Below are 26751 nucleotides of genomic sequence, written 5' to 3'. Positions count from 1 at the left end.
TATTACACGAACCATTTCGAGCCACTTTTGACCCCCTCATAAATCAAAAACTATTTATTATAAACGTATGAAATTTGGCTCATATATTGACACTAGCGAGATACATATGTGTTCTAAATTTCATAAGCGTATCTCAAACGGTTACTTAGATATTAATGTCCAAAAAACCTAGAATCGTAATTGTTAAAGTTCGGTCCCTTCATGAAATCCAAACCAGTTAATTATGATATCTTGTAACTATACTTACCCGTGTTACATGCTGGTGTCAATAAATGATTTTGATTTGATTTGATTTGATATAGGTAGGTACCAATATAGGTACCTATCTCGTAGGTACTATAATTATAATTATTATCCTTGTTTTTGATTAGTTATATCCAATCAAAAACATAAATGTGAAATGAGAGCCAAGTTCGTGCCGAATGTTGACTTCAGCGACAAAAGAAGTGAGATCTAAATGGGTGCCAAGTTCAATGGTCAGTCCTGAAATTTATTTATAAGTAACAGTATTACATAATCATATCTTTTTATAACATAAAATAATGTATTGTAGCCTAAGGTCTGTCTTGGCTAGTTTTCATACATGAATTATTATTATTAATAATTATTATATTTATTATGAATTATAGCCTTCACAAGTTGAACCAACAAGAATTGGTCGGTTCTTATTTAATTCCGAAAATTTGTATTGTTGGTCGAACATAATAATTCGTTGAGGTAGGTTTAAAAAAACTAGCCAAATCAGACCTTATGCTACAATACATTATTTTATGTTATAAGAAGATAAATGATTATGTAATACTGTTACTTATAAATAAATTTCAGAACTGACCATTGAACTTGGCACCCATTTAGATCTCACTTCTTTTGTCGCTGAAGTCAACATTCGGCACGAACTTGGCTCTCATTTCACATTTATGTTTTTGATTGGATATAACTAATCAAAAACAAGGATAATAATTATAATTATAGTACCTACGAGATAGGTACCTATATTGGTACCTACCTATATCAAATCAAATCAAATCAAAATCATTTATTGACACCAGCATGTAACACGGGTAAGTATAGTTACAAGATATCATAATTAACTGGTTTGGATTTCATGAAGGGACCGAACTTTAACAATTACGACTCTAAGTACCTACCTACGTACTACGAGTATACAGTATAATAGATAGCCGTAAGCCGACTATAATATGACCGTAAATGGTAGGGTGTGATGAAGTGTAACTCAGCTGGTCATTCTAAACAACCTTGGTTGATCACGTGACTTTTAAATAAATATGGTAGTTATGGGGAGTGGGAGTTGATATAAAATTTCGAGAACTTCCTAAAATCATAAAACAAAACTGTGCCTAATAAATCTCAGAATAATGAAATTTAAATTCACAGACTATAAAATAATTATAATGCACTTTATTTCATCTGGCAATAAACAACGCATGTGTCATACATTTTTTTTACTGGCAACAATTTCGATATTCCATTTTCAAGAATCAAAAAGTGTGACGGTGGTTTTGTGATTTTTTCGTATATTTCTCATAAAAATGTCGACTTTAGCCGCCCCATTATCCGTAGCAGGGACTAGATCGTCCGGAGCCTCCGTCAGAACACAAAATGGTGAGTTTTAGATGGTAAAAACTAACAACAAAACCCACACGAGGCTCGCCCCGGTGGATCACATGCAGATCACTTCTGTTTCTAGTTTTGCTTATATTTCGTGAAATCCCCAAGAAAATACCCTACAAATGTTATCAAATGCTTAGATTTGGTCAAAAATATAAATTTCTCCACTGTTTACGTTCAGAACAATAGTATAATTTTAGACAAAGAAACTAACCTCTTTCAACGTAAATACTAGATCAACTTTCCATGAAAAAAAATTAAATTGAATTATAACTTAACAATAACCAATATTCAATGCCTTCGAGGATGATTTGTGAACTCAGAATTTTTATTACATCATATTTATTTCATACCAATAAGAGAGAAATCATATTTAAGTCTTGCAGGTACTAAACTACTACTATTTGGCCCAAACCCAAGCCTTGTGGGTTTTTGAGGATCAGGATACTTCTGACAAACCACTCTGCCAATGGGTAACCAATACTTATTTGTGGTCTCATATTTCAGTAATGGCTGCAGCGGCTATAGCGAACATAGTGAAGAGTTCTCTGGGACCAGTCGGCCTGGACAAGATGTTGGTGGACGACATTGGAGACGTCACCGTCACTAACGATGGAGCCACTATCCTCAAGTATGTATTAATAATAGTATAATTATATTAGTTGTACCTACTTTATAATATCACATTGTTGAGTGGTTTTTGATACTTAAATAATTATTGAACTCCTATAATAATAATATCATCTCACACAACCCCAAACTTACAGAACTATAAACCCTAATATAACATACATTAAATTGTAGGGTATGTAATACAATCAGAGATGTTTAGGGTATGTATACATAGGGTAGGGTAGGTATATATTTAAAAAAACACAAGGTGAGTATGAAATCCATTTTTTGGGTGTACATTTTGTTAACTATGCAACCATTAATAAAACCATTTTTATGAATTTCCAGGATGTTGGAAGTGGAGCACCCGGCTGCGAAGGTGCTGGTGGAGCTGGCCGCGCTGCAGGACGAGGAGGTCGGAGACGGAACCACCTCCGTGGTCATCATTGCTGCTGAGCTCCTCAAGGTAAAATTGGCTTCTAGATAAATATTTTTTAAATTAATTAATTTAATCCTTTATATTGCACAAATATATAACTAAGTGTACAAAGGGTGGACTTATGCTAAAAGCATTTTCTACCAGTCAATCAAAAATATCTACATTAATATTATAGAAAAGATTTGAAGTAGGTAATGGACCAATTTGCAAGCTTTAATTTTTATCATTGCTACATTATCTTTGAGTGCCATAGCTACTTATATCCTGCAGTTCTTGTAGAAAGGCATTTCAATAATATTGTTCTTTAGGGGCCGTCCATTAATCACATGAGGTCGTTTTTCTCATTTTTTGACCCCCCCCTCCCCCCTGGTGATATTTGGTGAGGTTTGGGACCAACCCCCCCTCCCCCCCTGGATCACGTGTTTTTTTTTGGAAGTCTATGTAAAGGCAATTTTTGACTAGAAAAAATATAGGTCATACTACAAATTAATCGTTAAAATTTTTGCGCCGTCCAAAATATCGGATCAGAAATACCAATTTTTTTACAAAAAATTAATACACGTGATGTCTAACGAGAACCCCCCCTCCCCCCTCGTGATGTTTCGTGAGGTTTTCAGTACCCCCTCCCCCCCCCCCCTTTGAGCCTCACGTGATTAATGGACGGCCCCTTATGAAGCTTTATTTTGAAACAAAATACTACTACTAATCCTGTACTATTCAATCATTAAGCATTACACAACATTACCTATTCACAAACAAACCATCATCTATCTCCTTTTATTCTAGAATGCTGATGAACTGGTAAAGAACAAGATCCACCCTACCAGCATCATCTCTGGGTACCGTCTGGCTTGCAAGGAGGCCGTCAAGTACATCCAGGACAACCTGACCGTGACGGTGGAGTCCCTCGGCAGGGGAGCCCTCATCAACGCTGCCAAGACCACCATGTCTTCCAAGCTGATTGGAGCGTAAGTGCATAATATATTATTTGAATAACTTGGATCAGTGATGTCCTCAATAGATTTGTGAAAACACATTTCCCTGTTGGATAAATAACAAAAATATGAAATAGTTCTTGCCATGTTTCAATATAATTATGACATATTTACATTCATGGAAATATTGCCTGATAAGCTTGACCAAAGAAAACAATATAGTGTTAAGATCTGAATTCATAGACAGTTCTATATTTTCACCTGTATGTTACACTATGTAATTTTATCTTTCCATTACAAGCACTACTCTCAAACCCTAATGTTACTCAACAAAAACCAACAGCGACTCAGATTTCTTCTCCGAAATGGTTGTCGACGCGGTCCAAGCGGTCAAGATCACGGACGGTAGAGGCAACTCGGCCTACCCGATCAAGGCTGTCAACATCCTGAAGGCCCACGGGCGGAGCGCGCGCGAGAGCGTGTTGGTTAAGGGCTACGCTCTCAACTGCACGGTCGCGTCCCAGGCCATGCCCAAGAAGATATTGAACGCCAAGATTGCGTGCCTGGACTTCTCTCTGCAGAAGACCAAGATGAAGATGGGTGTTCAGGTAAGATTCTGTAATACCTATATGATTTTATGGAAGAAATTGGGATTAAAATTAAATTTATTCCTTCATCGGATCACTTATACAATATGTATAGGTTTATAGTATCTAGGTGCCTCACTACAAGACAGATGAAAAAATTAAAACTCAATAAACTGTAACTGATTCTTTTCTCCATCCATTACCCAAAGCACTAATAGGTATAACTTTTCCTTCAACCCCAGGTTCTAGTCTCCGACCCTGAAAAGCTCGAAGCCATCCGCACCCGCGAGCTTGACATCACCAAGGAGCGTCTTCAGAAGATCCTGGCCACCGGGGTCAACGTGATCCTGTGCTCCGGAGGCATCGACGACCTGTGCCTGAAGTACTTCATCGAGAACGGAGCCATGGGCGTGAGGCGGTGCAAGAAGGCCGATCTGAAGAGGATCGCTAAGGCGACGGGTGCTGCCTTCCTTACTTCGCTTACGAATATGGACGGTGAGTGCTGTTTGAAAACTATTCCTTTATTTTTAATGAGTATGTCATATTCTGCGGGACTTCTTCCATAGCCTTAGCATTCAAATGAAATGATCTTTATTTGAAGTAAAAATTTCAAATAATTTATCGATGGTGTTAATATTAGTATTGGTTCATAGTCATCAATAACGGGAGTGCCCGAAAAGAGCATTAGTAGGTATAATGGTTCGATGTTTGAGGCTGGGGGTAGGGCGTTGTTTCGATCCTCGGGAGATGCTTAATGTGGTAGTGGGAGATTGTTGTTGGCTAAATATGTAGACCTATTTCTAGCATATTATTACATATAATAATATTCACTGTATGTTTTTGCTACAGGAGAGGAAGTGTTCGAGCCCAGCATGATTGGAGAAGCCGCTGAGGTGGTGCAGGAGCAGATCTGCGATGACCAGCTCATTCTCATCAAGGGGTGAGTTGCTAAAGTTATATTTATCTTAATAAATATAATAAATCTATCTAGAAATTTAGTCCAAAATACGAAAATAGTCGAAGTAAATAAAGTATTTTCAAAGTATTTTCGTTGCATTTTTATCATCTTAGATAGGTAGTTTAGTTTTTTACAGATTTATAGTAAGTATTTTAGTCGGAACTCTAGTAATTTAGTAAGATTTTAGACGAAAGATTAATATTTTCGTAAACTAAGTAATATTTTACAGCTTTTTAAGTATCTTCAGAGCCCTTTTTCTATGGAATAGACTTCGTCAAGAACGTATTCATTTTACGACGAATAACAATCTTTTCTTTCCCCGCAGGCCGGCAGCGCGCACAGCGGCCTCGCTCATCCTCCGCGGCCCGACAGACGCGTACTGCGACGAGATGGAGCGCTCGGCGCACGACGCGCTGTGCGCGGTGCGGCGCGTGCTGGAGAGCGGGCGGCTCGTGCCGGGCGGCGGCGCCGTCGAGGCCGCCGGGAACATCTACCTCGAGAACTTTGCTACTACGCTCGTGAGTTCATTTAACGACGCGATTTCTATATGAGAAGCCAAACAGCGCACTGAAAGAGAAAGGCCATGTCGCCGTCCGCACCGATGGCTTTAAGCTACTGGATACTACAGCACGAGTGTCGATGTCGCTAGCTTAGGACGGTGATACGATTACGCAAGCAGCGCGCAAGCAAGCGACTAGATTCTTCCCATTATAAGCTCTGCGGACCAAAACAATAAAAATATTTATTCTACTAATTTCGCTAGTCCCTTAATTTAATCTGCATTTTATTACTATTATTAGTTTTACACAACTAAAGGTTCTATCCACTCGTCAACTAACCTCCAACTGTACACCACAACACCATAATATTAATTATCACCACCCTCCTTCAATCCGCAGAGTTCCCGCGAGCAGCTGGCCATCGCGGCGTTCGCGCAGGCGCTGCTGGTGATCCCGAAGACGCTCGCCGTCAACGCGGCCAAGGACGCCACCGACCTGGTCGCCAAGCTGAGGGCCTACCACAACACCTCGCAGACTAAGGTATAGACTATAGACTTACTGGCTTTTTCGCGCATTAGAATAGAATACAATATCTGTATTGGTCACCACAAATATTAAAACATATAAAAAATACTACAAACAATGAACGGTGGCCTTATCGCTAAGAGCGATCTCTTACAGGCAACCTTAAACATAAAGAAGGCACTAAAACACTTCATCATTATCAGCCTATAGCAGTCCACTGCTGGACGTAGGCCAGTCCGAAACCACGCCACTGGATGCGATCTATAGCTTTCCTTATAATAAACACTATTTTATATAATTGTGTAGCTGGTGTGTGAGTTAATAAGTTTCCAATATTAATTTCCGTTTTAAAAAGTAGCCTATTGCACTCACGGATAATGAAGATTTATAATGATGAAATAGTTTAGGTTATGTTACCTTAGACATGTAGCCCGTAGGCTGGTAGTGGTTGGATGAGCACGACCGAGGGCAATTTCTGTCTAGGACCACTGAGCTAAACGAATGGACTGAAGTGACTTTCATGTGGTTTTCATCCAAATCAACATTATTCATAATTTTTATTTAACTTTAGTTTTATCATTGGTGGGTCATAATTGGATTTCTTTTCCTACTAACCTTAGTCTCGACTATAACTAACCACGACCCCCTTCCTTCCAGGTCGAGCACGCTAACCTCAAATGGGTAGGTCTGGACCTGGTAGAAGGCACCCTGCGGGACAACCTGGCCGCCGGAGTCCTAGAGCCCGCGATATCCAAGATCAAGTCTCTCAAGTTCGCCACAGAAGCCGCCATCACCATCCTGCGTATCGACGACATGATCAAGCTAGACCCAGAACAGTCCAAGGGAAGGAGTTACGAAGATGCCTGCAATGCTGGGGAACTGGACTAAGCGGATTTGTAAACAGATCTCAGTGCTTTAGTGTAAGGATTGTGCGTTTATGAAGGTTTAGGAAGGCTGCAGGATTGCTTATTAATTTCTGCTATTGTATTACACATTGATAGGTATTTTTCAAAATATAAAGTTTATTTCCCGGTAGGACGCTGTCCACAAAGTTAATGCTCAGATAGGCTTCGAAATGCAATCAAATTCTTACGTTTACGGTGCTTTGATTCAGTATTGTATTATAATCTCTTCGTTTGTCTATGTGTTCTCGCTGGTCGACAGTGCTGAGATCAAGTTATTGAATATTACTTGATTATTATATCAAGTATGATAAGTGCCTAAGCTTTATTTACTGCGGTTTGAGATACATAGCTGCCTTGGAACCACCACGGAAAGAGATGGTATCAGTTATGACTGGTGTTCAAAGAACTATGATGATGTTTGACTATAGTTTATATTCACTCAATCTGCCTGTACATTAAATTGTTCGTGGTAGGGTCACACTATTCTCCAGAATGTAATGATATAGGGTTGCTTATGTTTTTTTTTAATTTTATACAGAGTTATTACAAACTATTAATCTGTTCATACCATTTCCAAGGCATTTAAATGATTTAGTTAGTCATGTATTTCAAATATTTATAAGTTGAAGTTACAATATTTTCTTATGTACCTTTTTAACCCAGTTTGTTTCACGTTAATGGTAACTTTGTTTCGATTATGTCAGGGTTCGAAATTGCTCGTCACAATAACTTATTCATGTTTGTTTAACAAAAACTCTTTGTAAGAGGATTAAAACATGTATAAAATTTAACCCATTTCGGTTAATTGCTTTTAACTTAGTTTACATTGCGCTAGAGTGTGTCGGAATTATGTTTCGACACCACAATATTGATACAATTAATTAATTAAAAGTAATTTTAATATATTTCGGTGTTTCAATTTCCTGCAAGTACCTTTACATTATTAAATTTCAAGTCTACTCATAAGTTTTAGGTGTATTTTTAGGAAAATAGGAAATTAATTATAGTTGTTACTATCTGCAGTTAGTAAGAGAGATTCGACATTTCTTTCAATGTATTACGAGTAGGTATATTATAACACTGCTAGACCCAGAAAGTGTAATATTCGCCACATTTAATCACCAATCAAATAGACAGAAATGTTAGTAGGAATAAAGTAGGAAGGTGCTAATTATGGAGCTTCGCAACAGACATGCAATCTGTGCGTCAAAATATTGTAAGTAGGTATCTAATAAGCAGACGCCTGTCTGTCCAAGTTCCTCGTCTGAAAATGCAAGTGTTTTATGAACAAGCTGTTGATTTTTATCATAGCTAAGCTAATAAGTCATGTTAGATGAATAAAATAAATATAAGGTAGGTACTCTTTAAAATTAAGAAATACAGTTACGTACTTTAGTCGCTACCTACAAGAACATAATGCCAAAGGGTCGATACGTCCTAACTATCCGTAAATGGGGGAACCTATCTACAATTATCGTATTTCTGAACACCCTGTGTGTGCGATGTGCTAAACCATAGAATATCGAGGTGTGAAAGGATAATAAATGCTGTTTACTTTCCTATGATGTGTAATCAGACTAATCAGGTAAATTATATCATGAAGTTCTTTAAGTTACCATTCGAGTAATAGCAATAGTAGCCTTTTCAGTTTGCTTCTAACTTCTCAGGTAATAGCTTCCTATCTTCAATCTGAGAAGACACCATTATGACCACACCGACGACCCCTACCTTAGCCAAGGTAAGTATATTTTTAGAAGTTATATAAGTACGAGTACATAACTAATACTTAAAGGACGCCTACCAAAATAAATGTTATTGTTGCTCGTTGCAATCAGGAGACTATTACACCTCTTTCACAACAAAAGTTCTTCTAATTATAAAAACTTAGCTGGTAAGTATAGTGCCACAATCTTATCTGTTCCGGTGGTCAAAATGTGCAACTAACGAGACGTCATTTTCAAACGTCATTTCATACTCTGTGCGTTATTTGAGTTGTCAATTTCTGCGAAGAGGCTGACGCTACGTTATTTAATTTGTTTTGTGATTTTCTGGGTGAAATATTGCCAAAAGCGCTGTAATGTGATGCACGAAAAGTAGTACTATATATATTGGCTTTTATGCAGGAAGAATAACATATTCAGGCGCCTTTAATTCCGTTTGAAAAATTGGAAGAACGAGTTGCAGCGGCTACAGGTTAGTGTTGCCAAATATGACGAATAATTTTACCCATATACTCCATGTAATTTTATTAAATATTTTCCCGAGAGGCCCGTGCCCCAGCAGTGGGGACGGGATGGGTCGTGATACTCGTGATGAAAAGTATATAATCTTTATTTTTCTTTGATTACAGGTGTGAGGACATGACATGATACTTTAAATCTTAGGCAGTATACCAAGAAGAATTTCTCGCACCTGCTGCGGTTTTAGACGAAATAATGATGATTTATGTCATGTCATTGTTTGCCCAACCTATCAAGAGTTGGCTGAAAGAAATTGCTTTTTGGCAATTAGCCTTCGGAAGGAGACCCGTGCCCCAGCAGTGGGGACGTGATGGGTCGTGATGATGATGATGAATTAGCCTTTGCATACTGTCTGAATTTCTTTTAATTGTATGCTCTTGTTTCTATTTACTTTAGAAAATGTAAAATAAAGTGTTCAAAAATAATAATTAATAGTTTTATTTAAGTCGTATCTCGTTATTCCCACGACCCACATATATTACCATATACCATTGTAATCTACATTTTAATCTCCTATATCAGAACATAATCAGAACTAATTTTATTTCTGTTCGCCGTGGACAAATTTTCCATACAACAAATGTCGTTTGATATATTATATCCTCTTTCATTTACTATCGACCCTATATTTTGATTTATCTATACTTATGAATGTACCTAATCATAACAATAGACGCATTTTTCCTGAAATAAAAATGACATATTATGTATCTAGCCTATCTGAAACCTAGTTAAACATTGTGAGATATGGCGTTTCGACTTTCTCCGTGTTCGGCATCATAAGGGTCACAGTGACAGTTAAATAAAGTCAATTTTTCTCTCCACCTTTAGTTTGCAAGGTGCGGGTGCCTATATAAATAGAGTGAGTCGCCCGCGCGCCTCAGTTGTAATATCACCATGCAGAAATGACTAGGTTTCAGATAGGCTAGATACATAATATGTCATTTTTATTTCAGGAAAAATGCGTCTATTATGTAGTCTGAGCCTATCTGAAACCTAGTTAAACATTGTGAGATGTGTTTATTATCGCATGGTGGAGAGAAAACCAACTGTGACCCATAAGCTACTGATGAGTATATCAGTATAGAGAAATATTTGAATCTATAAATTTAAAATGCATAGATTTCTAGGTAATAGATATACTAAAAAGAAAGGTATAAGTATACATAAGACTTAAGTACTTCCTTATTATTCCTGACTTTTCAGAAAGTTATGGAAGGTATGACCTATACATATAGGTAGGTATTTATACATATGGATACACACAGTGACTCTTCGAAAGCAATACTTATAAGTAATTATTGATCAAAATCTTGTTATTGTCAAGGCAATATTTTTAACATACACTAGCCGAATGGATGATGGAACCAGTGAAATACTTTGCAACAATATTTAAAAGCTGTAAAGTGTAGAATATCGATCCAGGCCGCTGGGGCTCAGGTCAGCACATGCTGACTAGGGTATGTATTTCTGGACTGACCTCAGAAATGCAGCAGCCGACCCTGGAGCCTCGAGGACCTGCTCAGTCAGCCCCGTACGACGACACGGCCTGCAACACCTGGCGCGGCATCTAGTCCTTGGAACGAGGAGTGGTGCTTGAAGGGAAGATAATTTTACTAAATATCTCAGCCTCATCAGCTACTGGAAAAGATTAGATGAAGGCTGTGACACTGGCGGATAACTAAGTATTCAGTTTTTCAAAACATGATGCAGGTAACTATATTCATATTCTAGATTGACAAGTAACACACAGTCTAATTTTGTATTCTAACTAACTCTGCGGTTAACGAGTTCCTGTGCAGTCCTACTAGGAAGGAAAGTTATTTTATAAGCCTTTGCACCGATTTTGTGGGCTACTATCATTCTGTATCATCATGTGTGAATATTATGAGCTCTGGCAGCATTCCTTGGTAGATGACATCAATTAATAAAGATTGATTAACACAACAATAACAATTATATTAGTTGATAAATGAAACCCGACTAACATGTCTTAACTGGGTAAGTAAATGATCAGTCATGCCACCAGGATAAGTAAAATGTTCAGTACTTCATATGAAAAACATTAACAAGGTCACCTTTAGGTAGGTTCGTCAACACTAAGGGCACGTCTCGGCCAAAACCTTAAGGCTTCGCCTTGTTGCAACTTATCGAGCCTGACTTATCAATCAGAACTGACAGTTCGCCAACAGCAGATAGCTTGCGGCTATCTATAGGTAAACTTAGGTAGTTAGCTATACCCAAGAAAAAGTCCTTGGACATCGATATGACAGTGGAAAGGCGAATAACTGTGACACTCTTTAAAACAAAAAGGCTTGTTGTTGTTGTCCAGCTAAGGAAGGTTACCTACTTCAGCGACCGTATTGCATTCTGAAAGAAGTGCGAAGAGTTAATATTATGACTAATAATTATTACTTATTTAGAATTATTACTTATTTGCTACACCTGAAAAAGGTTACTAAGTTGTAAGTGCCTAGTATTAAGAATATAACACCATGTACACACTTAGTATGCAATAAATCATTTGAATTTGAATTTGAAAGTTTTCCGCAAACTCTAATAAATCAAGCAGCTACCACGTCACCGCTGCCCGGTTATAACTCTGTACTAGCTTAGTAGATATATATACCAGTTCTAGCCTTCAGCTAGAGGCCAGAGAGCTCCTAAATGAGATGCGAGTACGAGCATGACACAAGTAATTTTTTACTTGGTAAGTAACTAACTAGTTACCTACGTAACTAACTGAAAGATCCATAAAACAGATTACTCAAAATGGAATTGTGAAAACGGCACGTCTGCATCTTAACCAGTCAGTCTAAGTAGTTTCAGCAGATATAGTGTTGAAAAATAGTTATGAAACGTTTGCGCCAGAATCGAATTAAAAATACATTTTCATTAGAGAAGCCGTTTAGGCATGAATAGGTACTTTCACCCTTTGAATTGTGCTCCAAATGATGATCTTCGAAATTCATAGAAATTTAATGACGACTGCCATTGTTTATTATCTAGCCCAGTAAATTGAGTTGGGCTACGGCTACACGTGATGTGATACACAGTACACAGTAGGTATATGCATGTTCCCAGAATAGTGGAAGTTATAATTTTACCAAAAGGTAGTCGTCTCGTGCAAGAGCACCGTTACTCGATTTATTCGATACACAACTAGTAGACAGCTGCTGCGTAGAAGGTTCACGCATTTTTCAACAAAGAGCTCGGACACACACTCACAATCCACTGGGACTTAAGGAAGACAGCTTATATGGTGTCACTCAGAAACCGCGATGACACTCTGATCATGATCACCCGACAGTAGGATCATAATAAATTCGGTAACTTGTGAAGCGGTATGGTATAGCAACAGCGACTTTCACGAAATCAGGAATTAGCTCAGTGCTTTCAGGTTGAACACTCGCCCGTGGGATTCACTTTGCTCACAGCCGAGAAAAGAAAAGACTCAAAGCTGGAATCTGCCGATGTGTCATGACACTTAAGATAGTGTCTGGGGAGTCACTTTATATGACGAAAAACGAACTTTCAGTGCACTGCGACGCGAGCCGCTCTATCTGTTTGTATGTATTAAACGTGCCGATTGCACGACAGCTCTCGTTCGTTCGTTTCTCATCAGTATAGAGTAACGCTCCTGTACTTACCGTGCGTCATCATTCCCATGAGCAGTCCAATGATCTTTAGGCAGTTTAGAACAAAAGCGGCATTAGACAGTTTCTTCAGCAGAGACATCGAAATAAAAAATTGATTGCACAACTATCCCCAGGAGCAGTCTACAGGTCACTTTGGGCAGTTCAGAAGAAAGCTGCTTTAATAGAATACCCTACCTTAGCGGAGGCATCAAATTGAAGTGCTATAACACTTTTAGAAGCGGTGCATGTTACCCGATTTGTCGTCATCCATGCCGATGTGGCTACGGCGACTGCAGGTGGTTACTCAGGCTTCGTTGGTGTGCCCTTGTATGGCTAACATGACCAACCTTGGCAGTAAACGTTCGTCTGCATATGCCAAAATCACTGATGAATAGCGCACGTTACTCGATACCTTCTAAATAAGTCACTCATAATGATGGCTGATGATGATGATGACCGTGCTAGCAATAGTGCAGGCGGTTCCACTGAGCATAAAATCTCTTCCCAGACAGGGGGCGTTTCGATCTGGCAACCAGAACAGGAGTGCCAGGTGTGCGCAGCGATGCAGGTGGGACAACACAGCCGCCAGGGCAGGAGTACATGGCTGGGTCTATGCAGCGATGCAGGTAGCACAAACCGGTGGCCAGGGCCAGGACCGGGTGTACGCTGCGATGCAGGTGGCACAAAACGGTGGCCAGGGCCAGGACCGGGTGTACAGCCGCCAGGGCAGGAGTGCATGGCTGGGTCTATTCAGCGATGCAGGTACCACAAACCGGTGGCCAGGGCCAGGACCGGGTGTACGCTGCGATGCAGGTGGCACGAGACGGCGGCCAGCGCAGGAGCACAGGGCCGGGTGTATGCTGCAATGCAGGTGGCACGAACCGGTGGCCAGGGCAGGAGCACAGGGCCGGGTGTACGCTGCGATGCAGGTGCCACGAGACGGCGGCCAGCGCGGGAGCACAGGGCCGGGTGCAGGTTACACGAAACTTCAATTTCACCGAATCGGCCTGCCTACCCTCAGCGGGTAGGTACCGGCGGATCACATTACTCGCCGCACATGCCACAATGTCCCAACATACTGAAACTCGGAGCCACGTGCTTCCTGTAAAAAATCCTATGACGGTCCTGGAAAGCTCCTCTTTGTAAAGCCTTACATAAGCTATAATCAAGTGCATTATTGTAATAGCAAAGTTTTTATCAACTGTTTTCTAAAAATATTAGAAATTGAGGGTAGAAAAATATATTTTTATTATTTTTTCCTGTATAAAATTAACATATGCTTTACTTAAAGCGGTCATTAATGTAAGTATCTAGCTCAAGCGCCACTAGTAGGACCGGAATATGTGATCAATCATCACCACGACTATTGAATCGGACCCTACTACGTGGGATAAAAACCCCAAGCGCCGGAGCATTATGACCAGTGGCTGAGCTTTTAAAAGCAGTAAATAATAGCATTTTACACACGGCTTATCAACTCAAACCTTCGTTGCGAAATCCTCAGCAATGGCTGCGTGCGCAGCAGCCGGCAGGCCCCGCGCCGCCTGGTCCGCATCACGCTACAGCTCCCGGTAGCGAGGACTCCGCAAATTCAATATTATATTTTTCCCCGTCGGAGCGAAGCCGACGAGAACCGTGGCTACATAGAGCCATTTTGCCGAAGTGTTCACTTCAAAAATCAAAAACCAACTGAGGCGCGCGGGCGACTCACTCTATTTATATAGGCACCCGCACCTTGCAAACTAAAGGTGGAGAGAAAAATTGACTTTATTTAACTGTCACTGTGACCCTTATGATGCCGAACACGGAGAAAGTCGAAACGCCATATCTCACAATGTTTAACTAGGTTTCAGATAGGCTCAGACTACATAATAGGTGTGTGTTGGGGTCCACCAACCCGCACTTGGCCAGCGTGGTGGACTAGACCTAAACCCTTCCTTCATTGGAAGGAGACCCGTGCCCCAGCAGTGGGGACGTAATGGGTCGTGATGATGATAACAATAGGTAATAGCAGAAATGCATTGTCATTTAAACCAGAAATAGGCAAAATTTAATCGATGGCATCACTGGATTCGATCACAGCGATGTCGCCACCGGAACAGATAAGATTGTGGCACTATAACTTTAATATAGTCGAGCACAGAATAATAACTAGTATAGTGCCACAATCTTATCTGTTCCGGTGGCGACGTCGCTGTGATCGAATCCAGTGTTGCTTTCGATTAAATTTTGCCTATTTCTGGTTTAAACGACAATGCATTTCTGCTATTACCTATTGTTATAATTAGGTACATTCATAAGTATAGATAAATCAAAATATAGGGTCGATAGTAAATGAAAGAGGATATAATATATCAAACGACATTTGTTGTATGGAAAATTTTTCCACGGCGAACAGAAATAAAATTAGTTCTGATTATGTTCTGATATAGGAGATTAAATCTAGATAAGAATGGTATGGGTAATATATGTGGGTCGTGGGAATAACGAGATAACTTAACAAGATGACTTAAAAAAAACTATTAATTATTATTTTTGAACACTTTATTTTACTTTTCTAAAGTAACAAGAAACAAATTCAGATAGTGTGCAAAGGCTAATTCATCATCATCATCATCATCACGACCCATCACGTGCCCACTGCTGGGGCACGGGTCTCCTTCCAAAGGCTAATTGCCAAAAAGCAATTTCCTTCAGCCAACTCTTGATAGGTTGGGAAAACAATGGCATGTCATAAATCATCATTATTTCATCTAAAATCGCTGCAGGTGCGCGAAATTCTTCTTGGTATATTGCCTAAGATTTAAAGTATCATGTCATGTCCTCACACCTGTAATCAAAGAAAATTAAAGATTATATACTTTTCATCACGAGTATCACGACCCATCCCGTCCCCACTGGGGCACGGGCCTCTCGGGAAAATATTTAATAAAATTACATGGAGTATATGGGTAAAATTATTCGTCATATTTGGCAACACTAACCTGTAGCCTGCAACTCGTTCTTCCAATTTTTCAAACGGAATTAAAGGCGCCTGAATACGTTATTCTTCCTGCATAAAACCCAATATATATAGTATTACTTTTCTTGCATCACATTTTTGCGATTTTGGCATTATTTCACCCAGAAAATCACAAAACAAATTAAATAACGTAGCCTCTTCGCAGAAATTGACAGCTCAAATAACGCACAGAGTATGAAATTACGTTTGACAATGACGTCTCGTTGTTGCACATTTTGACCACCGGAACAGATAAGATTGTGACACTATACTTAGGTACCTACTAGCGTTTGTTTTTTCACAAACTTATCGTTATAGACTCTACCGCCCGCAACAATGGAAGAGAAGCTAGCCTTCAGCGGGCTAAAGCTAAACCTCCGCTGCATGCGCATTCTCGGCACCATGTTTCTGGACCCCGGCGCTGGCCTGCTGCAGTACAGGATCCACCGAGTTTACATGCGGCTCGCCATACTCTTGCCCTTCCTGTTTATCGGACAGCAGCTTATTAATATTTATCAAGTGAGGTTTGGACTACGGAAAAGTTAGGGAATTTTAATTGAATAAGTAACCTTTATTAGATCTGTGATACGTACAAGCGTAGGTACAACATAGAAAGATAATCTCAAATAACACACACTAAATATAACACAAAATAAGCTTTTCACATACTTACACTACCTTTATTGAGCCTTTAGTATCCTGCACGCACTGCCTAAGATAGTATTTTTACCAAAACTGAAAGAATGCTAATCATGATAGCAATTACGTAGAGGTACCTTGTTTTCCATTCTAGGTACAGAAACTCAGAAATCAAGTTTACTTGAATGTTTCGTACTCTGTCCCCTGTAGGTATGAGAAAAAAATCCTACTAGGTAACTAAGTAGGTATAATGTTTTAGGTTCGTGATGATGCGGACATGGTGATGGACTGCATGTTCAACTTGCTCACATTCGTCAACAACATCAACAAACAAATGACTCTCATCTGGAAGAAAGACCAGCTTCAGGCATTGCTCGATGACCTAAAGGGTAAATAAATTAATAACTAATAATAATATAATATGCTATTAGTGGAAGGTGTGACATTATCTATCATTTGTCAATTGTTCAATTTGTCTTTATTTAGAATAGTACATTGATAAGATACCTTTTATGATTAAAAATAAGTTTTAATCAAAACCGATTTTTGATAAACTATGCGAATCGATGAAATTAGCTATACTAGGTACCACATAGTTAGCTCACCTAAGTACGTAGCTAATTTAAATGCTACGCCTACTATAATTATTGTGCCTATGGCCCGGTCGGTGTTGATCGAGAATTGTTGTGCTTTTATTTTGTTACGTATTTGATCTGACACCGTATTCCATTCTCCTGCTCAATTTAGCAAGACATCATAAGTCAAGGGTTGATATGGCTCAAGTCTTAAAGTAAAGCTATACCTAACTAACTAGCTACTTACCTAATTCTTGAACCCAGGTCCACTATTCAACCAAGAAGACGTCCGTCACAAGCGCATCCTGCTAGACTTCTACCGCTGGTCCCGGGTTGTGTTCTGGGTGTGTCTCAGCATGCCCATCACGACCATGGTGATGTGGAGCTTCCTGTCCCGCCTGCCGACGCATAGGGGTGGCAATGCAGTGGAGTTTGGGATATGGCTGCCGTTTGATCCTAATGATGATGCTTAGTAAGTTTTACATGACAATTCGAATAAAACAAATCTAGTAGGTAGGTAGGTGTGAAGTTATGGGTAAATAAATTATGATCCTGAAATTCTTGCTACTGTGTATAGTATCGGATCCTGTTAATTTCCTATACAGCATAGTGGGTAGTTTCAGACCTACGGCGTAAAATAACCGTGGTACAAGGTAGCAGGTAGGTAATTCCATACAAACTAGCAGCTAATACCTATAGCAGGTAGTTAGCTACGGCCTGCATAGCTGGTTATGCTGAAAACTTGGTTCGCAAAGAATACTGAAACATCATCAGATAACGTCACAGTACAGTAACTTAATAAGGTTTAAAGCTGGCGGCCGCGCGGTTCATACCACGAAAGCGCTCCACAAATTATCTCTCTTCATTATTATTTTTTTCTCTATGCTCTCTTACTATTTGCAGTTTCACATTGGTGATGCTGTACGAGTTCACGCAGCTGACGTGGCTCGGCTGCAACAACTGCAACGTGGACACCTTCGTGACCATCCTGCTGCAGCAGTGCACCACGCAGATACGGATACTGAGGTAAGTACCACCGGTTCTGGGGGGTTTCCTGCTGCTGCGCAGCCAGCATATGACTCTATCCCGCTGTATTAAACGTGCCGATTGCACTAAATAGCTCTCGTTCGTTCTTTTTTACCCGACTGCCGAAGGAGGAGGGTAATGTTTTTAGTCAGTAGGTACCTATATATAAGCCTCCTATATCTCAGAACGAACGAGAACTCTCATACTGCTTACTTTGTTATGAGAATAGAGAGTCGTGGTAAGCGCAGCGCTTCGAAGACAATAAGGAAACCCAAGTTTAAAACCTATACAGGTCACCACATTCAGTTGTTCAGAATTAAGAGCTCAGTAGCCTACTTTCGGATGTGCACCTACGAAAGACTCACCCTGTATAACCACGACCCATTTTGTTCGTTTGTTTTCCATTTGTATAGTGACCCCTCTTATCAAACACCCGGAACCCGCAGTGGATGCATCTACTGATTTCATTTGTTTTTTCACAACGCATGCCTCTTTATGCAACGGTTATAGTGATTGATTAGCTCGATTTGATTACGTAGCTAGCGTAGCTAATTCATTATCAAACAAACACCGAACTGCAGTTTTATCACAATATTTTTGGAATATTCCTATTAGGTACGACCATGATAATTATCTCGATTGCTTTCTATACCAATACGTGAATCTCAATTTTATTGAATAAATGTGTGTTGTATTTACAGGTTAGATTTAGAAACAGCAGTTGAAAGAGCCCAAGAGAATGCTGAGTCAGAAGGCATTACCTTTGACGAAGCTTTTCATAAAGTCTTCACCCTGTCTTTACGCCATTACAACGAAATCATTAGGTAAAACAACTTAAAGATATTTAGTTAATTAGTTAAGTACCTACTTACTTACTTGTTTATGGGAGATTTTATATTTTATGATTTGCAATTATATTACCAACAATCTACAATCTGTTTCGTATTGATTTGTTTCAGGCTATCCAAAAACATTGGTCACATATTTGGGCGGCCGATATTTTTTCAGTTTCTGGTAACTGCCTGGATTATTTGTACTATAGTGTACAGGATTGTTGACGTGAGTACCTACAATCCATTATCATATTATCCATCACCATCAGCCGTCACAGCGATCCTACGTAGCTATGCCCAGTACTGCCACACGACCCTTTATAATTACCCTGTATTTCAGGGTTATTTTAACTTTCAGTCAGTCATTACTAAACTTAGCTTTACAAGAAACAGACGAATGAAAGATTACACAAGGTTGGACTACAACGAAATCGAATATTTGTTAGCGCAGCAGCATTATTTAAAACTATTTTTTTTCGCAATGTAGAGACACCCTACAGAATATACTCGTAATATGGACTAACTAAGTAATTATAGTAAGTAATGCTTGTTTTACAGATAGATCCGACGAGCGTGTTGTTCATTTCTATGATCGCCTACATGTCGTGCATTGTCGTGGAGCTGTTCCTCTACTGTTACTTCGGAACTATTCTTACTTATGAGGTTCGTATTTAGGGACTCAAGATTTTCAGTATGTCCTGTAGGGTAAGTGGATGATGGGACAACTTTTTGTCATCGTGATAAATAGGTTTTTAACACTTTCATATCTGAAAAAGCTATGAGTATTTGAAATTAACTGGAAATAATTAAAATAGCCTTCAGAGTTTTTCAAGAATTTTCAGTTGTTCGTCCTATAAGTTCGCTTTTTTAGACTAGATATACCTACCACTTATGCAAAATCATGTACACTGTACCTATCTACATATTGTACAAGTAATTGAAGTAACAAACCTTCTGATTAAGACGCTATGCTTTAACAGTTGAAGGGTATCGTATAAAGTAGTGTCTCAGGATACGGGCTTAGATTAAGAAGGTAGCATGAGCATGTTAAAAAATTCTAGTTTCTACAAGTATAACCTATACATAATAATAATAATCCTCCACAGAGTATGAAGCTAACCAACGCAGCGTACTACATGGACTGGCTACGCCTTCCAACGCGCCACCGCCGCGCGCTCGTCATCTTCATGGAACGCGTCAAGAGCCCCATCGAGCTGCTGGCCGGAAACATTGTTCCACAATCTACTAACACCTTTGTTTCAGTATGTTTTTCTTTAATTTCCTTTTTAGGTTGTTAAAATCATATTGTTTACATAACTACATACTTAGACATGCAGATATATTTTAATATCATTAAGGATATCACACCTTAAAATCACGATGATTAATCTATGAAATAATAAATTATCATTTATTCCTTTTCATTTTCAGATAATGAAATCATCGTACACGTTTTATGCAGTTCTAAAATCGACAAATCAAATAGACGCAGCGAGTCCCTGAAAGCCTCTTCAATTTAACTATTGACAGTTGGAAATAATTTTATATTTTGGCACGGTATATTTATATTTATACATAGGCATTTGTTTTTGTTCATAGGTACATTTATTTTACATAAGTACATAGATAATAGATATGATATGTTAGTTATATATTTCTGTCGGTATCGAAATGAAAGTAAGTAGTACCTAACTACCTATACGTATATTATATATTATTATTTTTAGGCTTCAGTTGTAGATCCTGCTAGTAGAATAAAACAGTACAACGAAAATATATTTTATCCATTTATATTTCCCACCAATAAATTCCTACGTTCTGTATTTTTTATAACAAACTTTATCATCAATAATAACTGCAAGTTGGACTTTATTCAACAAAAAACATATCGACATCTCTATTTTCATGACACAAATCTTACTCTTCTTGAGCGAAACCACACACAGGAATTCTAACAGAAGAATAGTACACAACTACACACTCACAACGGTCAATGGTCGTCGAAATGAATGAAATGCATTTTCCTGACCGTAGTCTTCGGTGTGAACGGGTGGTACGGATGCTCCGACGCTGACTTCCTCGTGAAGATGAACTGGGACGCCCTCCTCAGAGTGGATCCTCGGTCCAGGCTCCGGTGCCTCGTCACCTCCATGATCAAATCCTTGTCATCCATGCCATAAGCATCATCAGAACCATCATCCAATAAATGGTCCTTCTTCACACAGGTTAGTTCCTTGAGGTTTTTCCGCAGTTTCCTTAAGTTTGGGGTGAGGAGAACGCTGATACGTCTGATCCGCTTTGGTATGGAGATTCGTTTGTCGTGGTTACGTTTTTGTGTTGAATTATCTTCTTTTGTTTCTGTAGTCGCACTGACCTCTTCCACTTCGTCTTTATCAGTTTTCTTAACATAATTGGAGGTTTTACCGAGAGCCCCCAGTATGTTTTCTTCTGTGATCATAACTCATAACATTTTAATACATTTCACATTTTAAATTACCGTAGTGTTCGTACAGGCGGTACTGGGCGACTGGCATTGATTGAAAGTGACGTATCGTGGTGATGATAAGATATCCTAGATTGCCAGTGTTACGAAAATCGGTGCGTATTGTAAAAGAAATATCAAGATTTATTGGCGTATTGATAAAATGTTTACCTACACACCAACCTTTATTCCCAAAAACGCAATAATTTTATTGTTCTTATATCATCGTCAGCTCATAACCGTCCACTGTTGGACATAGTCCTCTCCCAAGGAGGACCAGAACTGAAATTATTGAAGAACTCAGTCGAAAGGAAACTTCCATTATTTTATCTAGGTATATGGCTGTAGCCTCGTAGGTAAGCTGTTAGGTATGCCTATGTGGTACGTGGTACCTACTTACGATAAAATTGCATAAAATAATATGGTAGACTGTAAATAGTAGCCAGACAGTAAAGAGTGTGGCAATACAATGGAAACCCCAGGGCGGTTCAAGGCGACCCGGCCGACCAGCTCATACTTGGAAGCAGTCCATATACAGCGAGGCCCAAGAGAAAAGGAAGTCGTGGCCAGAGCTCAACTTGCTGGCCCACGACAGAGAAGGATGGAAGCGCCTGGTTTCAGCCCCAGACTCCTCGGAGGAGTAACGGGATTGAAGAAGAAGAAGAAAGAGTTTCGTCGTATGTTTAAATAAGTTGGTGGTTATATAAAACAAAATACTCATCAAATTTAATTCATATTTGCATATCCCCGCAGAAACTTCATGAATATTTGCATATACCTACATACGCCTGAATAAAACAAACTAGCAAAGGTACCTACAGTCTTTCATAGTCCTACGTGAAATTATGACGTGTTGTAACCTTGCCGTGACTACTCTACCACCATATTAGGTACGGACCAGTTTACATCGTGTATCCCTTTCTCTTTAGTGCAACTATCGTAAGAGTGACAAAGACTGTGGTTAGCTACAAAAGGATTTTCTATGGAAATCGTCTCATGGTTTTCCAGCTCAGTATTACTCAGTTAGTAAAGTGCATAAGGTTTGTTAAATACGGTGTAATATGTTTGTAAACTACTGAAAAATCATGTTATAATTATAGCTTACTGTTGATCCTACGAAGAATAATTTGGTGTCAATGTCAAGAGGTAAGTTACTATATTTGTAGTAAGGACTAATTAGTTGAAGTGTTTACTGGCACGTGATTAGATAAGTAATTAAACATACAGGTATGTAAGTAGTTTGTTTTTGTAGATACATAATTTATAATCTCTTTTTTTTAAATTATAAAGAGTGTATAAGTAGGTACCTATCTCTAATAAGTTAATAATCTGTCGGCTGAAAACGTGAACGACAGCATATTATTAGCAGCATAATTATGTTGTACCTATATCCTTTGTACTGATAATTTGGTCCTTGATTATACATTATGTGTACATAATAGGTACTTGCAAACATTATTTATGATACTGAACTCTTCATCTTTTTCTAAGTTTATAGTAGGTATATTAATTTAGTATGACTTTGTAATTAAATGATTCATTAACTATGATAGATAATTAGAATAGGACGTTTTAGGACTGACGTAACTTGACCACTTTTCCTTTCAGCAATTATTAACTAAATATATATATTAAGCTCGGAAACAGTCTTGTTTCTGCCTTCAGCAGGGACATCTAAGTTTCTTATTGCAATGAGGTGTGGTCGGAAAATTCATCTGTTATTGGTTTATTGATCTACTATTGGAAATATACTTTTGGTCGTCTTTCGTGAATCACAACAGTAACTGTTCTACAACTGACTGTTAAGGTGACCACTTCAATGACTAGCAAACACAGATAATAACCTATCTATATTCTATGAAACAAATCAACTCTAAACACACACCTACCTAACTAAAACAAAATCATATTGTTTATCAGCTGATACGAACGCGATAACAGAATCGCTCGAAACTGAGAATTGAGATAACAAAAACAAAATGGCGGCGATTAGAATCCATTTTTAAAAATAAAACCGCAGGTAATATAATCAGTCGTTTGATAACAACAGGATGGGTCTCTGCTTTTCTTTCGACTGCGGTGACGACTGCTGTAGCGTCAACCCGTGTTGCCTGGCACTGAGCGCTTGCTGCCTGATCCCCTGTCTCTGCCCCAACGCGTGTGGGCAACAGGAGCAGCCAGCCCAGGTGGTCCACATCCACCATCCGCCCCAGACCTTCGAGCAGCCGCCCCAGCATATCCACCACCCGCCGACCTTCGCCGAGCAGCCAGGGTACCCAGGCTACCCCCCGCCAGAGCAGCAGGGCTACCCCGGATACCCTCCTCCCCCCGGCTCCTACCCCGTGCCGCCGCCGCAAGGGTACTACCCTCAAGTTCAAAACAGATAGACTGACAAAATATAAGGTGAGTTGGCTACCAGTGATTCATACGTTTGTCTTGACGCTTAAAGTGTTATCTTGAGATTTCCTTTGGTTTGGTTACCTGTAGAGTCAACAGTTATGATTTCATTGCGTATACAATGTTGAATTCATGTCTTTGGTTTGGTTTGGTTGGTATTCTCGTTTTCCAAATGATACTCTCAGGTTAGGTAGTCACTAAAAGTAACTTAATTATTAGGACACAGATTTGACAGTTCTAAAGCGATAGTGAGATTCGTTTATAAGTCGGTTCTGCCGTGTCACTGTTACAAATCAATGCAGTTTTAAAAACGTTTCAATATTCTGAATACTCACATATGATTGTATGAATTTTACTTTTCAGCAATTTTTCAGCTAATATAAGCTGACAACCGACAACACTCAAGTGCAAATTATAAAACAAAAGACTTCTTTGAGATTCATTTGTCATTTCGTCAACTTGAAGTGAGTGTTGGCCAGTTTTTCGGTTAGTTATTTGCGGTTAATAGTAACTTGTGGAAATTCATAATTTTATTTCACTATTCATCAGGTGTTTGCATAGAGTACCTACCTAAAAATAGCCCTAGTAGGTACTTCATAATTACCTTAAGCTTGCTTGATTAATTAAATATAATAAATTGTACTTAATGTTTTTATACGTAGGAAATGCTATGGGCTTGGCTTGATCGATGTCCACGGAGACAATTTTTCAGCTCAAAAAGATTTTTGATATAAGTAATATTATTAGAATACTTTTTTAACTTAAGTAAGTACTTACATAAAACTTATTACTAGGTACTTAATTGTTGGAAACAATAGGTAATAACGCTAAAATTATGTCATGAACTTCAGTAAAGAAAACTCATACTTAATTAGAATAATTAGGTACATTCCGTGACATTAAAATGCAAATAGGTCTGTTCGTAGCTACAAGTAGAACTGTATGGTCAGTAACTAATATTTTTACTCAATAATAAGAAAAACATCTAGTTTTTTTCTTTCTTTACTGCTAGAGTCACGGTTGACTGGAAAAGTCATGGTGAGTCATTCTTTAGAGGTGAATTTTCGTCAGGAAGTCTTCACGGTAAAGTTATTTCCTTATTAGATTTATTGTTAGTTTGTCGTTGGACGTAGCTAACGTGACTCAGGCTAAAGATAATAATATTTACCTCAATGTAAATACTTAAAACCATTTAAAGAACCTAATCCTTGATTGATATACTTACTTCCTTAACTAAAACTCAAGTTATTTATTGATAAAAACTCATTATCATGTGAAGATATCTGTATCATGTGAAATAACAATTACAATAAGTACTTAATCATTTCGGGTAATTCCATGCAGCAAGAGCGCTAGACTGGTAAGCAACGACAATTTCATAGTTCTTATTGAAAATACAGTGTCTGAAATTGTTTTAAATGTTTATTTATCTAGAGACTTTGAACATTATATAAGCGACCTATTAGGTGTTTTAAGCAAGTTCGATCTTTTCATGTTAGTAAAAAGTGAAACTGAAAACTGTTACTTACCATTAAAGTATTTTTCACGGGTATATGGATAGCTGATGCATAGCTGCATGTAGGTACAGGGAACTTAAACCTGAAATAATTTAATAACAATCTATAGGTAGGTATATTTTCTTACGTTAATCAGCTAGACAGATAGCAAGGCAATGAACCCAAACCTCCCCATACCATTTTCTTCGGACCCTTAGAATAATTACCTACCCCTTCGCGCTTCCTCGCGCCATAGTAACACCTTCTAATGTTTCCATTACTTCCATTTCCAGTAATCCACAATGGGGTGCAACTTCTCCTGCCGGCCCTGCTGCTGCTGCTGCATCCCGTGCTGCTGCTGCGACTGCTGCGACAAGGACCCCCCCGCAGCAACTGTGGTGCACGTGCACAACCCCTCCCCCGCGCCGCCCGTCTACCAACCACCCGTGCAACACCAGCCCTCGTATAGGTAGCCATCTCGGAATTCCAAATTTAAAATTGCTCGCTGACAGTTTTGTTTCTTTTTTCCGTCGGTTTGTCTTGTCTTTGGCGATTTCTGTTTGAAATTTGTTCGATTCAATTTGAAATAAGAGCATTTGTTTTTTACTGTAAGTAATTAATGGAAATCAATATGAATAGAATATTGGAATAGAAATAAAGTTGTGTGGTTAGATCAGAATAGGGCATTCAGATGTTATCTATGGTATTACTATTTATCGTACAGTTATCACGATAAGACAAATCCTTCACAAATATTTTGTTCAATAAAATTTACGACTTTTCAGTATCAGAGTTCCCAGAATTCACATAAATTTATGTATTATGTGTAACTATGTATGATATAATCAGTGTAATCTTCATTTCTGAGAATTGATACTTAATTTTGATAATATGCTTGATTATGTTAGGCAAACACGAGTACCTGTATCTAGAGAACACGTGAATTTTAGATTAGTTCAGTGATATTTGTTTTGAGAACTGAGAAATATAAGTATAAATAACATGATTTCGTAAACATAATCGTGTTATCACACAATATAAATAAATTGATTAAAGCTTATAGTTAATTTAATAAACTTCATAATCATATTTGTCACCTACCCATCTACTTGTACGAAGTACTTACCTATTGTTATTTATTATGTACAGCTAGGTTTTAGTTTTAACTGTAACTGATAACTCTATTGTACTTACTTGCAAATTTAATTATATTTAGTTAAATATATAATTTTAAATATAATCTATTACTTACTTTATTTTATGATACCTATATGATGTTAATTTCAGCTGAATTAGCTGAGATTATATTTTAAGTAATCTGCATCTACTATATT

The 26751-nt window shown here is 38.6% G+C and overlaps 2 protein-coding genes and 1 long non-coding RNA gene across 3 annotated transcripts; all 3 read left to right on the top strand.

The window, feature by feature from the left end:
- The first annotated feature begins 1465 nt into the window (after positions 1–1465).
- Positions 1466–7995, top strand: LOC105394317 (T-complex protein 1 subunit alpha). Its single transcript, XM_038119918.2, has 10 exons — positions 1466–1623; positions 2137–2260; positions 2590–2707; positions 3467–3648; positions 3959–4223; positions 4445–4697; positions 5052–5142; positions 5486–5678; positions 6060–6200; positions 6843–7995. Exons 1-10 carry the CDS (start codon positions 1551–1553, stop codon positions 7071–7073), a joined length of 1671 nt encoding a protein of 556 aa, XP_037975846.2. The 5' UTR covers positions 1466–1550; the 3' UTR covers positions 7074–7995.
- Positions 7996–8580: 585 nt separating this feature from the next.
- Positions 8581–20355, top strand: LOC105394325 (odorant receptor 94a). The gene is made up of 9 exons (XM_048621897.1): positions 8581–8828; positions 16288–16488; positions 16868–16997; positions 17448–17655; positions 18087–18209; positions 18911–19033; positions 19169–19272; positions 19605–19705; positions 20149–20355. Exons 1-9 carry the CDS (start codon positions 8796–8798, stop codon positions 20338–20340), a joined length of 1215 nt encoding a protein of 404 aa, XP_048477854.1. The 5' UTR covers positions 8581–8795; the 3' UTR covers positions 20341–20355.
- A 3019-nt stretch (positions 20356–23374) lies between these two features.
- LOC125488648 lies at positions 23375–26330 on the top strand. Its single transcript, XR_007266380.1, has 2 exons — positions 23375–25281; positions 25711–26330. It is a non-coding gene; the product is annotated as an uncharacterized LOC125488648 (long non-coding RNA).
- Positions 26331–26751: the final 421 nt, after the last annotated feature.

This window comes from Plutella xylostella, chromosome 6 (assembly GCF_932276165.1).
Source record: "Plutella xylostella chromosome 6, ilPluXylo3.1, whole genome shotgun sequence".
Lineage (NCBI taxonomy): Eukaryota > Metazoa > Arthropoda > Insecta > Lepidoptera > Plutellidae > Plutella > Plutella xylostella.
The sequence above is the reverse complement of the archived record's forward strand: the minus strand, read 5'-3'. Positions and strand labels throughout refer to the sequence as shown.

What these genes read in the sequence shown, in the direction of transcription:
- LOC105394317 (XM_038119918.2), top strand. Translation starts at nt 1,551, where the DNA reads ATGTCGACTTTAGCCGCCCCATTATCCGTAGCAGGGACTAGATCGTCC. An exon ending in TTCGCTTACGAATATGGACG is followed by an intron (nt 4,698 to 5,051) that starts GTGAGTGCTGTT and finishes TTTTTGCTACAG; the next exon opens with GAGAGGAAGTGTTCGAGCCC. An exon ending in ACAACACCTCGCAGACTAAG is followed by an intron (nt 6,201 to 6,842) that starts GTATAGACTATA and finishes CCTTCCTTCCAG; the next exon opens with GTCGAGCACGCTAACCTCAA.
- LOC105394325 (XM_048621897.1), top strand. Translation starts at nt 8,796, where the DNA reads ATGACCACACCGACGACCCCTACCTTAGCCAAG. An exon ending in ACGCAGATACGGATACTGAG is followed by an intron (nt 18,210 to 18,910) that starts GTAAGTACCACC and finishes TTGTATTTACAG; the next exon opens with GTTAGATTTAGAAACAGCAG. An exon ending in GAACTATTCTTACTTATGAG is followed by an intron (nt 19,706 to 20,148) that starts GTTCGTATTTAG and finishes AATCCTCCACAG; the next exon opens with AGTATGAAGCTAACCAACGC.